This window comes from Danio rerio, chromosome 24, assembly GCF_049306965.1.
Source record: "Danio rerio strain Tuebingen ecotype United States chromosome 24, GRCz12tu, whole genome shotgun sequence".
NCBI lineage: Eukaryota > Metazoa > Chordata > Actinopteri > Cypriniformes > Danionidae > Danio > Danio rerio.
The window spans coordinates 7,361,997-7,375,241 of NC_133199.1; the positions used below are offsets into that span (position 1 = coordinate 7,361,997).

General features: G+C 34.9%; 1 protein-coding gene across 2 annotated transcripts; it reads left to right on the forward strand.

Moving 5' to 3' along the window:
• The first annotated feature begins 930 nt into the window (after positions 1-930).
• On the forward strand, positions 931-10,752 carry LOC101882553 (uncharacterized). Of its 2 annotated transcripts, XM_005162543.6 has the most exons (8): positions 931-1,027; positions 1,778-1,836; positions 1,989-2,046; positions 4,641-4,685; positions 4,774-5,885; positions 5,987-6,142; positions 7,319-7,411; positions 7,554-10,752. In XM_005162543.6, the coding sequence occupies exons 5-8, from the start codon at positions 4,785-4,787 to the stop codon at positions 7,869-7,871; spliced, it is 1,668 nt and encodes a 555-aa protein (XP_005162600.1). In that variant the 5' UTR covers positions 931-1,027; positions 1,778-1,836; positions 1,989-2,046; positions 4,641-4,685; positions 4,774-4,784; the 3' UTR covers positions 7,872-10,752. The 2 variants fall into 2 exon arrangements, with proteins under 2 accessions (XP_005162600.1, XP_021325942.1); XM_021470267.3 differs by lacking the exon at positions 1,989-2,046.
• The last annotated feature ends 2,493 nt before the right edge of the window (positions 10,753-13,245 follow it).

Below are 13,245 nucleotides of genomic sequence, written 5' to 3' on the forward strand. Positions count from 1 at the left end.
GGGCCAAACATGGTGAAGCTGTCCATCTTCGATAACTGATGGTGCTACCGTGACAGGTGTGATGTGAAAAATGGCAAAACTACAAAACTGCGATCCATCTTGCTTTACTAAGAATACCTTGGTGATTCGAAGCTGACATTTTCTATATAGCTCATACGATTGGGGCATTAAGAATCTTGAGTTTTATATTGGATTGTTGTCAATAAAGCATGAGGAGTGTAAACGATTTTGGGCATGTCTGTAGATGTGTACTGAAATAATGTGTTTTAGTTTGATAATTGACATTTGAAAAACACTCAAGCTATTGTTTACGTCTTATAAAGGTTGCTTGCTTGCTTGGTTAGTGTTTATCTCTGTTTCACAAAGTCTGCATACTGTTATCATATTTATATTAATCAATTCTATTTACATTCTGACTTGCAAATGATAATAATTGGAGTAGAAGAAATGTATTCAAGAGGCACAACAATACCATAAACCCAAACATTTAATAAATGTATATAATTTAAATATTAATTATAATACTATATTATTCATTATATTATTCAAATATATCACATTATTTATATTCCAGTCACACTTTACAATAAGGTGTCATTAGTTAATGTATTTATTGACATGAACTAATAATGAACACACTCAAAAAAATGATTCTTGCCTGTAATTGAAATTAAGCAAACAATTTAAATAGAGTTTGTTTAAAAAAGTATAAAATAACTATTATTGTTTCAAATTATGCTGTCTCAACATGAAATTAATGGACTCGAAACAAACCTGCTCAAATTACATAAACTATACTTAATTGGTTGCCGTAAAGAGCGAATGCAGAGGTTGCGCATGCGCGTAATTTAAAAACACTGAAGGCGCCAGGACGGGCATGCGCATCGGTTAAGAACACTGAAGGCGCCAGGACGGGCATGCGCATCGGTTAGGAACACTGAAGGCGGGCTAGCCGGCGGGCTAAGCGCGAGGAAGACAACGGTAGCAGAGAAGTGACAGTGAAGATCTAATCGGGAGAGTATACAAGGTAAGATATTTTCTTCATTTGTGATTGATGTGTAAACTATTTTAAGACGTGATTCTTTTATGCGATCGATATTGATTCATCGTCACATGGCGAATTAACTGACATTGGATATTTTCGGCCGTCACTTGCATTTTTAAAATTAACCATCGTTTGAGTAAGTTATGTGTATCCTTTTTCAGTGAAGCAGATTGCTTGTATGATTTAAAAAACAAAACAAAAAAAATCTGCATCATTTCGACGTAATTCACTTTGCAAGCACGTTGACTATTTTTACAGTCTATGGTTAGAACACGTTAAACTTTATAATTTCTAGTAAAATTATCATTTTTAGTAAAATATATTAATCTGTTATCACCTATCTGCAATTTGGGTCACTTTAAGCTATATATGGTCTACTATATTCATCTTAGGAAGACTGCACTTGTAACTTAATAATAATAGATTAACGTTAATGTTAGCAATCTCCACGTAACTTTATATTTTGCATTTTTATGCTTTAAAAATATGACGAAGCGTTGTACAAACTCGACATTATTTGAAAGTTGCATGTACAAGATTGTTGGATTATGTCATACTAAAGTCGTGTACTGGAAGTGAAAAATGTAACGTTAACGTTAGCAGCTACTTGTAAATGTTTATTTAAAACATATTGTGTATGTAAAAGTTAGTTGATCGTGCAATTTCTTTTTTATTTAAAAAAATGTAATTTCATTACAAAACTCTAATTATATGTCATTTTTACCATTTCAGAGATCTCATCGTTGTGACATTCCACATTGTCTCCAGTTTGGGACAATCACTCAATTACAGTAAGTGTTTTTGTTTATTTTATATATATATATATATATATATATATATATATATATATATATATATATATATATATATATATATATATATTATATCTTGTTTTATTTTGTAAAATTGTTACTTTTCTCACACTCACATGTTTTACTTTTAGATATGTGAGTCTTGAGAATGTGGCAATGTAAAGTGTGTGGCACAGAAGTATCCAGTAGGTATGAGTTGTTAAAACATTCTAAGCTCAAACATGGACATTTTGGGGCAAGGTTCAGGCATCCTTGTGTATACAATACATGTCCTTGCACATTTAAATCATGGAATAACCTTTTAACTCATATATACCGTGCACACGTTGATCAGTCATCTTCAAAACAAAATCAGTTAGCTACATTTTCATGTCAGCTGTGTACATGCATTGAGTCAAATGAAAGAGATTACTTTAGTCATCTAAATGAACATCTGCGTAAACATGAAACTGTGACTTGTGTATTTAAAGAGTGTACATTTAAAAGTAACATTTATAACACATTTCATACACACAAAAATAGGAAGCACAATCCACATTGTCTAACTGACTTTAAATTAACTGTTGTCACAGTCACTGCAGACTGTCAAGAGTCAGCCAGTTCTCCCATTGATTTACCCACATGTTCAACAGAATCTGTGTTAGAGTCATGCAATGATGCTAATACTGATGAAGATGTTTTTAAGGGAAGTGTTCTTAATATTGCCCTTGTTTTATTAAAGTTGGAAAACATTTTGCATGTCCCAGCCACCGCAGTTGATGAATTACTTCAGGAACTACATTATTCATTAACTTCAGCATCAAATCAAGTCACTTGTAGCATAATTTCTGACATTTTTAAAAATCACAACTTAGAAATTGATGAATTTGTCATTCAAGAGCTTTCTGAAGCAGCAGGCAGGTCAAATCCCTTGGTTAAAGCCATAGAAAAAGGTGGTCCCCTTGCCACTGCTTTCAAGCGGAAGCAATTCTACAAAGAACATGTAACAGTTGTAGAGCCAATTGAGTTTATCCTTAATCAAAAAAGTCGAAAAACCTATCAGTATATACCAATTTTGCCTTCTCTTCAGCTGTTGTTTAGTTGCAGTGATATTTTACAGTGTGTTATTGGGGACCACGAGAAGCAAAAAACTGATTCAGGGGCAGACAAAGAACAGCAGTATAGGTCAATCAGAGATGGACTTTATTGCAAGGAAAACACATTTTTTTGTGGAGAGGAATTAAAAATATCACTGTCATTGTACATTGATGATTTTGAACTCTGCAACCCCTTAGGCACTTCACGTAAAAAGCATAAACTTTGTGGGGTCTACTGGATTTTGAATAATTTGCCACCTGGATGCAGCTCCACACTTTCATCTATCTATCTGGCAGTTTTATGCAAGACTGAACATGTAAAGTCATATGGATATGGTACAATTTTGGAGCCCCTTTTACAGGAATTGATTACTTTAGAGAGTCACGGTGTCTACCTTCCAGGGCTTGGACGGTTTGTGAAAGGTACAGTCCAGTCTGTCATTGCAGATAATTTAGGGGCCCACAGTTTAGCAGGCTTCATAGAAAGCTTCTCTGGTGAGTACTTTTGCAGGTTCTGCATAGGGAAGAGATTGGAGATTCAAGCTGAATCTGTTCTGACTGGCGACTTTGCCCTTAGAACAAAGGAAATTCATGATGCACATGTAGCATCTGCTAAAGAAAACTCTGTAGCATTTTGTGGAGTAAAAAGAGGTTGTGTGTTAACAGAGAATTTATCTCACTTTCATGTTACTAGAGGCTATCCACCGGATATTGCACACGACCTGTTTGAGGGTATTGTACCATTTGAACTTGCACTTTGCTTGAAAGAGTTTGTTTCCAAGAAGTACCTGTCTCTTGATACTCTAAACTCATTGATTTTGAACTTCCCTTATAAGTGGGGTGATAAAACCAATAAACCACACGTTATTCCATATACATATGCCTCCAAGAAGACAATTGGAGGTAACGCACATGAAAATTGGAATTTAATGAGATTGCTTCCATTCATCATTGGAGACTTGATACCAGAGACTGAGCCTGCTTGGATCATACTTCTTGATTTGAAAGAAATAGTTGAACTTGCTGTAGCCCCTATTCATAACGAAGAAACAGTAGCCTACTTAAACTGCAAAATTGTAGAGCACAGACACAGATTTGTTGAACTTTTTCCAGCACAACTGTTACCAAAACATCATTATGTGGAGCATTATCCACAAATGATTCAGTTTTTTGGACCTCTAGTAGGGCAGTGGACTATGAGGTTTGAGGCGAAACATAGCTTCTTTAAGAAAGTAGCTCGCCACACAAATTGTTTTAAAAACATAACGCTCACACTGGCTGCCAAACACCAGCAAATGATCGCTTATCAGATCCATTCTTGTAACCTTAAGAAGTCCAGACTAGAAGTTACTAGTGTCTCCACACTTTCTGTGGATGTTTTAAACAAGGAAGTGGTAGAAGGCTTAAGACAGAAATATCCAGGGATTAATGAAGTTCATCTGGCAAAAAATGTGACAAACAATGGAATAAATTATAGAACTGGTATGCTGATTTCGTTTGGGTCAGCAGGTGGGCTCCCAGAGTTTGCTGAAATTCTTCAAATCTGTATTGTCAAAAGCAGACTGAATTTTGTTGTGAAGGTACTGTGTGCATGGTATCAAGAACATTTTAGAGCTTTTCAGTTAACTGTCTCTCCTGATAGAGAGGTTGCCCTGGTTGATTTAGATCAGCTAACGGATGCTTATCCACTGTATGATTATATGGTAGGAGGAAGACGAATGGTGACCCTGAAGAGGCACATCCTCATTTAAGGTAATGTATTTATCAAGTGTTTTGTGTAAAATAAGTAATAAAATTGTATTACTGACTTTGTCATATTCTGCTTCATACCCTCTTATAGAAAAAAGAAAGATGTCGAGTCCAGTCAATCTAAGGATTGTTTTTGGTGGGGATGAAGATGCAAGAAAGCTTGCACTTAAGACAGGAATCCCAAAGTCTGTGGATGAACTTGTCCTTGAAATAATGACTGTTTTTGGTGTAAAGCAAAAGTTCAGGCTCCAGTACAAAGATAAGGACTTTGGAAATGAATACATGAATCTCACATCAACCACTCAAATTGAAGACAGGGATACCCTGAAAGTGATTTTTCTGTCAACTGATGACTTTAACTCCTGCATGCATGAGACTGCACCTGATGTACCGTCCTGTTCCAGCATTCTTGTTCCTTTGCACAAGACAACCTGTAGCTCTGACTCTCCTAACACAAGACATGCTAGCCCTTGTGAATTTGACTCAGTCTCAGAAGTCTACTTGTCTGAGGACTCATTTTCCAGCAGCACCGAGACTGTCTTGATTAAGTCTCCGGAGTCAAGAACCAGTTCTTGGCCTCAGGTTTTTGTAATTCCTCGTTTTTCTTGTTCTGCTGAAATTCAGCTTCAGAGAGCTGACACAGAGTTCAACAAAAGTGAAATGCTACTTATTCCACCACCAAAATTAAGATCTGACATTCTTGAAGGCATGGCTGAGGAGATCTTTAGGTATGCTGCATACCCCACTGATAGTCAGCTTGATCAGGCAGCTGAAGCCTTGATAAATGTCCACCCTTGCTTGAGGGAAAAGGGAACTCGCACTGGTCATGAAGGATGGAAACACTATCTAAAGATAAAGATGGCTAATTTCCGCTCAAAACTCAGCAAGATTGGACACCCAGAAATCACTGTAAATTCACTTAGGAACAAGCGTGAAGGTCGGGGTAAAGCAGCATCAAACATCAAAAAGCCAAAAAAGGCTGAGGTGAATTTCCTTCCCTGCCTTCCAAGAGGAGAAACAGCTGATAGTATGGAGAAGGAAAGAATTGCTCTCTTAACTGAAGTGAAAAAAAAAAATAATGAGCCAGTCATAAAAGAAAAAATGCACTTGACCTTCTCCTATAGGCGACAAGAGTTGGTTGAGGACTTGCCAATGGTTTCTGATTTACAAAGTAGATGGCCTGCCCTGTTCACAGTCAATGAAGTAAGTGTTGGTGATATTTACACAATTATTTTCTAAATTTCAATTCATTTCTCCACAATACATCTACATTTCATCATCTACCTTTGCTTTATTTCTTTCAGATAAACGCAGAATTTATGAGGATAACGACTGTGCCTCTTCTGTCAAAGTTTTTCGCGCAGCTGGACAAATACACTGCTGATCTACAGAAGGTTTTCAGCAGCAAAGGAGGTGCTTCTGGACAGAAGATATCACGCATCATGGCAGTTGCAGACAAGGTGTGGTAAATTGCATTACATTAAAAGATACATTAAAACTCTGAGTACATGAGTTTCACTCTCTATGTCGCGCATTTCATATGAGTTTGCAGCAGATCTAATGCTCTGTAAACTCCTTGATGAGCATGTCAGTATGCTTTTGTGGAAACAGAGTATAAACCAAAATCCTTGAACTGAAAACCCGCCTTAAAAAATTTTAAGATGTAACATTAATTTTATTTTAAATATATTTATATAAATATGGGCCAAGTTATCAATTCTCATGAATGCATTTGAAAAGTGTTTTGTCAGCAACAAATGCAAAATATTCACAAGCTGAGATCATGAGCTGAGGTTCAATGAAGCTCTCATTAATGTGATAGTTTACCCCAAAATTAAAATGACTTCATCATTTACTCTCTCATGTTTTTTTTTTTTATTTATTTATATTTTTTTTACTTTTAGGAGATTCTTTTAAACACAAAAGAAGATATTTTGAAGAATGCTGGTTATTGGTACACATTGACTTCCATAGTTGGGAGAAAAAAAAACATGTTAATCGTTGCCACCAACCAGCATTCTTCTAAATATTTTTTTTTAGAATAGAAGAAAGAAACTCAAATAGGTGTGTAACAAGAAAAGGGTTTGCTTTAAGGCTTGTCCCAACCTACTGGAAGTTTTACTTCATATTTAACATTTAACAGTAATCACTATAGTTACTATATTAGTCAATGTTACCTATAATAATAAATAACAATCACAAATGAATACAAAATTAATGTTATTTTAACATTTATTGCACAACACAAAAATGCAGCAGATTAATATCAGTCAATTTAATGTTTTATTTTCTATTTATAGTATAGTTCTATTTTTGACCAGGTTCCAGTGTCACACATTTCTTCCACCCCATACAGACAAACAATTTTTGTAAATCACTTTCTTTAAAACACAAAACTGCAGATTTCTACACTTTGTCAACATTGCAACATATAAAACACTCAAAAATGTATAATTGCCACAAAAAATTTACATTACAAACAGAAACAAAACTTGTTCAGAAACTTCATCTATGTGCTGGATATATTTCCAGGTCTGGGGTGTTGTTTCCTCATCAGGAATGCATCACTGGTCTTGTGATCTTACCCCCATGTTGGTTTTATATTTTAATATTGTATAATTTTGTCTAATTTTCAGTGTGGTGACATACACATCAAGCGAGATTGTGTCATACAGAGTCTGTGTGTGTACTTCAATGAGGACATGACAACAGTTGTCAAAGAATTCGAGGTTTGCATACTTATGTCTAAAGAACCTAACATACATTGACAGTCTAGATGTTGCCAGTATTTAACTGAAATTTAAAAGTATTAATGTTTTATTTATTTATTGTTATTAAATTATTTAATATTTATTTACTTGTTTATTTTAGGATAGCAACCCTAAAGAAGCAGAAGCAAGAATTTCTGAGACCACTCTGGGGCTTTTTGTGATTCGCAAGGAAGGTGCTGGTGCTGAGGAGGAGCCAAGTGATGTTGGAGTTGTGATAGAGGGTGTAACGCTGCTAGAGAACCTAAAGAGTATTTCCTTTGGATTAGTAATTCTCTTTGGACTGATCTACGCTCTCAATTTAAGCTATCCTCAAGGTCTCAAGTTCACATTTGAATTCTTTCAGAAGGTACTGATGAACTTAGATGGCAGCAAGCTGTCCCCAAAGGTACAAGCACTTAAAATTAAAATGTTTCAGTGAATAGGACATTCACTGTTTGCCTACATGCCTTCAACTGGAACAACATTGAAAACCTTTAGACAAGAATGCCCTAAAAGATATATTTCTACCGACTGATGACACTAACTCCAGTATGCCATGGACTGCACTTTCTTTTTTCTTTTTTTTAATCTCTGAAACTTTTAAAACAGGATATGTTACCCATTTTACTTTTGCGTCCAGGAAGCCAACGGATTACTTCTTTTCCAGATGTATTAAGACTGTCTTGGTTACATCTCCAGCCTCAGAATAGTAGTTTTTCATGTTTTTATGTTCTTCTGAAATGCTGGTTTAGAGGACTAAAATAGTTCAACAAAAGTGGAATGCTACTTATTAAACCACTTTAAGGTTTTAAAGGGACAGTTCACGTAAAAAAATGAAAATATACTCACTATTTACACTCCCTCAATTGGTTCCAAACCTTTATGAATTTCTTTCTTCTATTGAACACAAAATATTTTTTGACATTAACTTCAATTGTAGGAAAAACAAATACTGTGAAAGTCAAGGTTTCCAGCTTTCTGCAAAATATATTATTTTGTGTGCAACAGAAGAAAAAAAAACAATAAAAGTTTGAAACAAGTGAAAGGTGAGTAAATGCTCATTTTCAGGTGAACTTTTCCTTTAAAGCCACGACTGAGGAGTTTGGGAATTCAGCATTCCCATCTGCTGTGAGTAGGACTTGTTTTGCTGTTCTAAATGCTGAAAATTGTAGACCTGTTATATGTATTAAAGTGATGCAAACTTTAGATATGTAAAGTAAAATGATTGCTTTTTCTTTTTATTTATTTTATTTCATTGCATTTTGTGTTTAGGTGTTATTTCATTATTGTATTGTCATTTCATTGTTAAGGGTCATTGTTAATTGTTTTAACAAACATTTAGAAAAAGAAGGGATCATTTACTTTTGTGTTATAAAATAGTAGTTTTTCATGTTTTTATGTTCTTCTGAAATGCTGGTTTAGAGGACTAAAATAGTTCAACAAAAGTGGAATGCTACTTATTCCACCACTTTAAGGTTTTAAAAGGACAGTTCACGTAAAAAAATGAAAATATACTCACTATTTACACTCCCTCAATTGATTCCAAACCTTTATGAATTTCTTTCTTCTATTGAACACAAAATAGTTTTTGACATTAACTTCAATTGTAGGAAAAACAAATACTGTGAAAGTCAAGGTTTCCAGCTTTCTGCAAAATATATTATTTTGTGAGCAACAGAAGAAAAAAAACAATAAAAGTTTGAAACAAGTGAAAGGTGAGTAAATGCTCATTTTCAGGTGAACTTTTCCTTTAAAGCCACGACTGAGGAGTTTGGGAATTCAGCATTCCCATCTGCTGTGAGTAGGACTTGTTTTGCTGTTCTAAATGCTGAAAATTGTAAACCTGTTATATGTATTAAAAAGTGATGCAAACTTTAGATATGTAAAGTAAAATGATTGCTTTTTAAAATTTATTTTATTTCATTGCATTTTGTGTTTAGGTGTTATTTCATTATTGTATTGTCATTTTATTGTTAAGGGTCATTGTTAATTGTTTTAACAAACATTTAGAAAAAGAAGGGATCATTTACTTTTGTGTTATAGATCAGGAGAGAACATTGTTTACCATACTATGAGGTAACATGACGATGTAACTTTGAAAATGTGAAATTAATGTTTGATGTTGAATTATGTTTCCTTGTTGATGCCTGTTACTTGTAGGCACACAAAACTAAAGTCACAACCAGAAAGCTATTGCAGTTATTTGTTAAGCACTGCATTACAGTATGTTTTTGTCAGATTGGATGTTATTGGACAATAAATGTTAAAAAATTTAATCTGTGTTGAGAATTTATTTAATATACCTAAGAACATAAAAGCTGATTATATAAAACAAATAATAATAATGTATTCAAAATGAGTAAAGTCTATGTATTATACAAGAATAAAACCTATTTCAGCAGTTATCATAACATTTATTTAATTCATTCATGTTAACTGAACATAAATGGGTTAGGCTTAAACTAATGTTAACTTTTACGTTGGATTTATGTGATTAAATTGGATGGAAAATTGACATCCAATTGAATTACATAAAGTTTAACTTTTGGGGTTAAATATTTTTTTGAGTGCAATACGTGTAAAGTATTTAATAATTATAGTTTAACATTTAACATTATTAACATCCAAATTCATGCTTATTAACATTAGGTAATGCACTGAGTTAACATGAACTAACAATGAACAACTTTATTTTCATTGACAAACATTGATAAATACTGTAGTTAACATATTATTCATTGTTTTTTCATGATAATAAAAATACATTAACAAATACGACATTGCTGTAAAGCAGTGGTCTCAAACTCAATGCCTGGAGGGCCGCAGCTCTGCATAGTTTAGCTCCAACCACCTCCTACTCACACCTGCCTAATAGTCTCTAGTAGTTTTGAACACCTTGATTAGTTGGATCAGCTGTGTTTGATTAGGGTTGAAGCAAAACTGTGCAAAGCTGCAGCCCTCCAGGAATCTAGTTTGAGACCTCTGTTGTAAAGTGTTATTTCTTGATAAACAATGGATACACTGCGTAAATGTACTCCCTCTAAATTTTAATTTACAAGTTAGTAGATTTAAAAAATAAATAAATAAAAATCTGCACTATTTTTACTTTGCTTACCCAATTCAATCCAAGACTATTTATATAGAACTTTTCACAGTAAGTATCTTTTCAAAGCAGCTTTACAAAACGTGCACATTATTACATTATAATATTATTACGTACTCAAAAGCAGAAAAGTCAAAGAGTTGTATATCAGGTGGACATTATATAAACAGCTAACCTGATGTGATGTCTGTGTGTACATGTTCAATAAAGTATATTAAGTGTTTGTGTTGTCCTTAACGTCTTCAGTTTTTCTAGGGTTGGCATCTCAAGAGATGGGTATCCTGAGGTGAAAAAAAAAAGAATTAGCGAAGAAAAGAATGTTTGATTTCAGGAATTCACACTTAGCTGATGATTTCTAGTAAAGCTTGCTTGGCATGCTGTCTCGGGAGAGAGCCCTGACCTCATGAGATCCTCGAGCCAGGGGCTCCCTCCCATTTGCAGGGTGAGAGGGAAAGTGCTTAAGGATTACTGTAAGGGTGTGCTGTTGGTGATATTTGGTGTATGATGCTGATTTGGTTTAGTCAATTTACTACATTTACTTGTGTCATGTTTTGGACTGTGGGAGGAAACTGGAGAACCCGAGGAAAACCTACACGAGCACGGTAAGAACATGAACTCCACACAGAAATGTCAACCTAACCGAATCAGAGACATTTTTGCTGTGAGGCAACAGTGCTAGCCACTGGGCCGCTGTGCTGCCCTATAGAGAAAAAAGAGGAGGAGAGGGGGTGGAAAGGGGGATTTTTCAAGACGAAGATGACTAGGGTAAGATGCTTTGGTTATTTATACTAAATTAGGAATCGTCTGATTGGTGAATCATACGTTAGCTAATGCTCTTGAAGTGAAGTTTCACAAAATAATTTTCAGAGGAGCACTTGATATATTTGACCTCAGCTGGTATCATCTACAATCTTTAGTTAGCCAATAAGATTAATCCAAACTCACTATAAGTAGCCGAGCCAAAAATTACTCCTTTTGTTTTCCGAAGAAACCCCCCATCCACCCCTTCTCCCCCTTTCCTCCTTTACCACGGGGAGCTCTCAAGAACCACATGATCTTGTACTCCCCTCACATGCTCTATTGACCAGGTGGGAGCCCTGGGCCCAATTATCTCCGAGCTCAGGGTTCTCTCTCGAAACAGCATGCCAAACCTGCTAACATTTGTCAAACAATATCTAAGTCTAACTCTTGAAATTAGTTTATTACTTATCAATTCATGTTACTAACAATAATTATTTAAGCATTGCTATAGTTTTTTATATATAGAATCACACTTTAGTAACAACTAGAAGACATATTGAATAGGATCCTCAATGTCAAACTCCGCAAAATGTTCATCTTTATTGCGATATCATAACCGGATACCTTTTACTTTCTTTTGCCAATAATACATTTCTCAGTATGCCATTTCATGTTACGTTTTTTATTAACTAGTAGTCAGTAGACATAGGATTTACAGTAGCCGCAAAAAAACAAACAAACTCTATGGCATGATTTGTAAATACTGAATTTCTGCATTTCCAGCAGTCAGTATGCCGTCTTGTCTACTTGAATAACACAACGCTCTGGTTTTCGGTTGTGAACATACTCTTTTGCTTTAGCTAAAAGCTGTCCTGTGAGAAAAAGAGATTTAACTTCCTCAGATTGCATCATTCCTGGGGGGTGGCGTTCTAAAGAAATTTGAGAACCCAACAATATTTTTTTTTCTAAATGTCTTTGCATTTGGACATTTGAGTCCTAACGAAGGTATACCTGTGATTTAATAATAATCTGTTATATTGATGCATCTTACACATTTCAATGGGGTTATCTCCTCAGCCTACACCAGTAAGAGGAAGCCAATTAGTTGATATGGCGATGGCTTGCAGGCTATGATGATGGACAGAGGCCACCCACCAAGCAATTTTGTGTTAAAACATGTCTAAACATAGACATAGCTAAAACAAGACTAAATTTGAACTGTCAGTGAAAATCAAACAGCCGTCTAACAATAGTCACAAAATAGACATAGTCATCAAATACACAGATTAGACAGACTTCACGTGTAGTCATTCATTCCTGTCTATTTGATGACTAGTTAAGTGTTGAACTATTGTTAGACATCTGTTAGATTTCACTGACAGCCCAAGTTTAGCTTTGTTTGAGGCAAGACCTCCACATTTAGACATCTCTTATAGACTACTTTTAAAAACATACCAAGGAAACAGGCTTGCTGAACCATGGGCAAGTTTGGCCAAAATTCACATCCAATAATTTTTCATGACCACAAAGAGTCAAGACCTTAGTTTAATGTCTCACTCAGCTCATTGACAATATAGGCTAAATACCAATTCTGTTTTATACCCTTACCCTTACGCCTAACCATATGCATACATTCTCCCCTTTGCCATTGTGACAGAGTGTGATGGGGTAGGGATGAAAATGTTACATATGTAAGGTAAGCCACTCCTATACACCTCACATGGACACATGTTATATGACAAATGCCGCACATATGTTATACAAGATGTCATCTGCAGTAGTCATTCAAGGAGAAGCAATAACAGAAATAAGTAAATTAATAGATTACTCAACTCTCAAAGTTAATACACTGTATTTGGACTTAAGAAAATACTGTCTGTTTTAACGTTTCATTGAAGAGCATGGCTGTGAGACATGAACCCCATCATGAATATAATAAAACATTCTTTCATACAAACTTTGTAGTAAA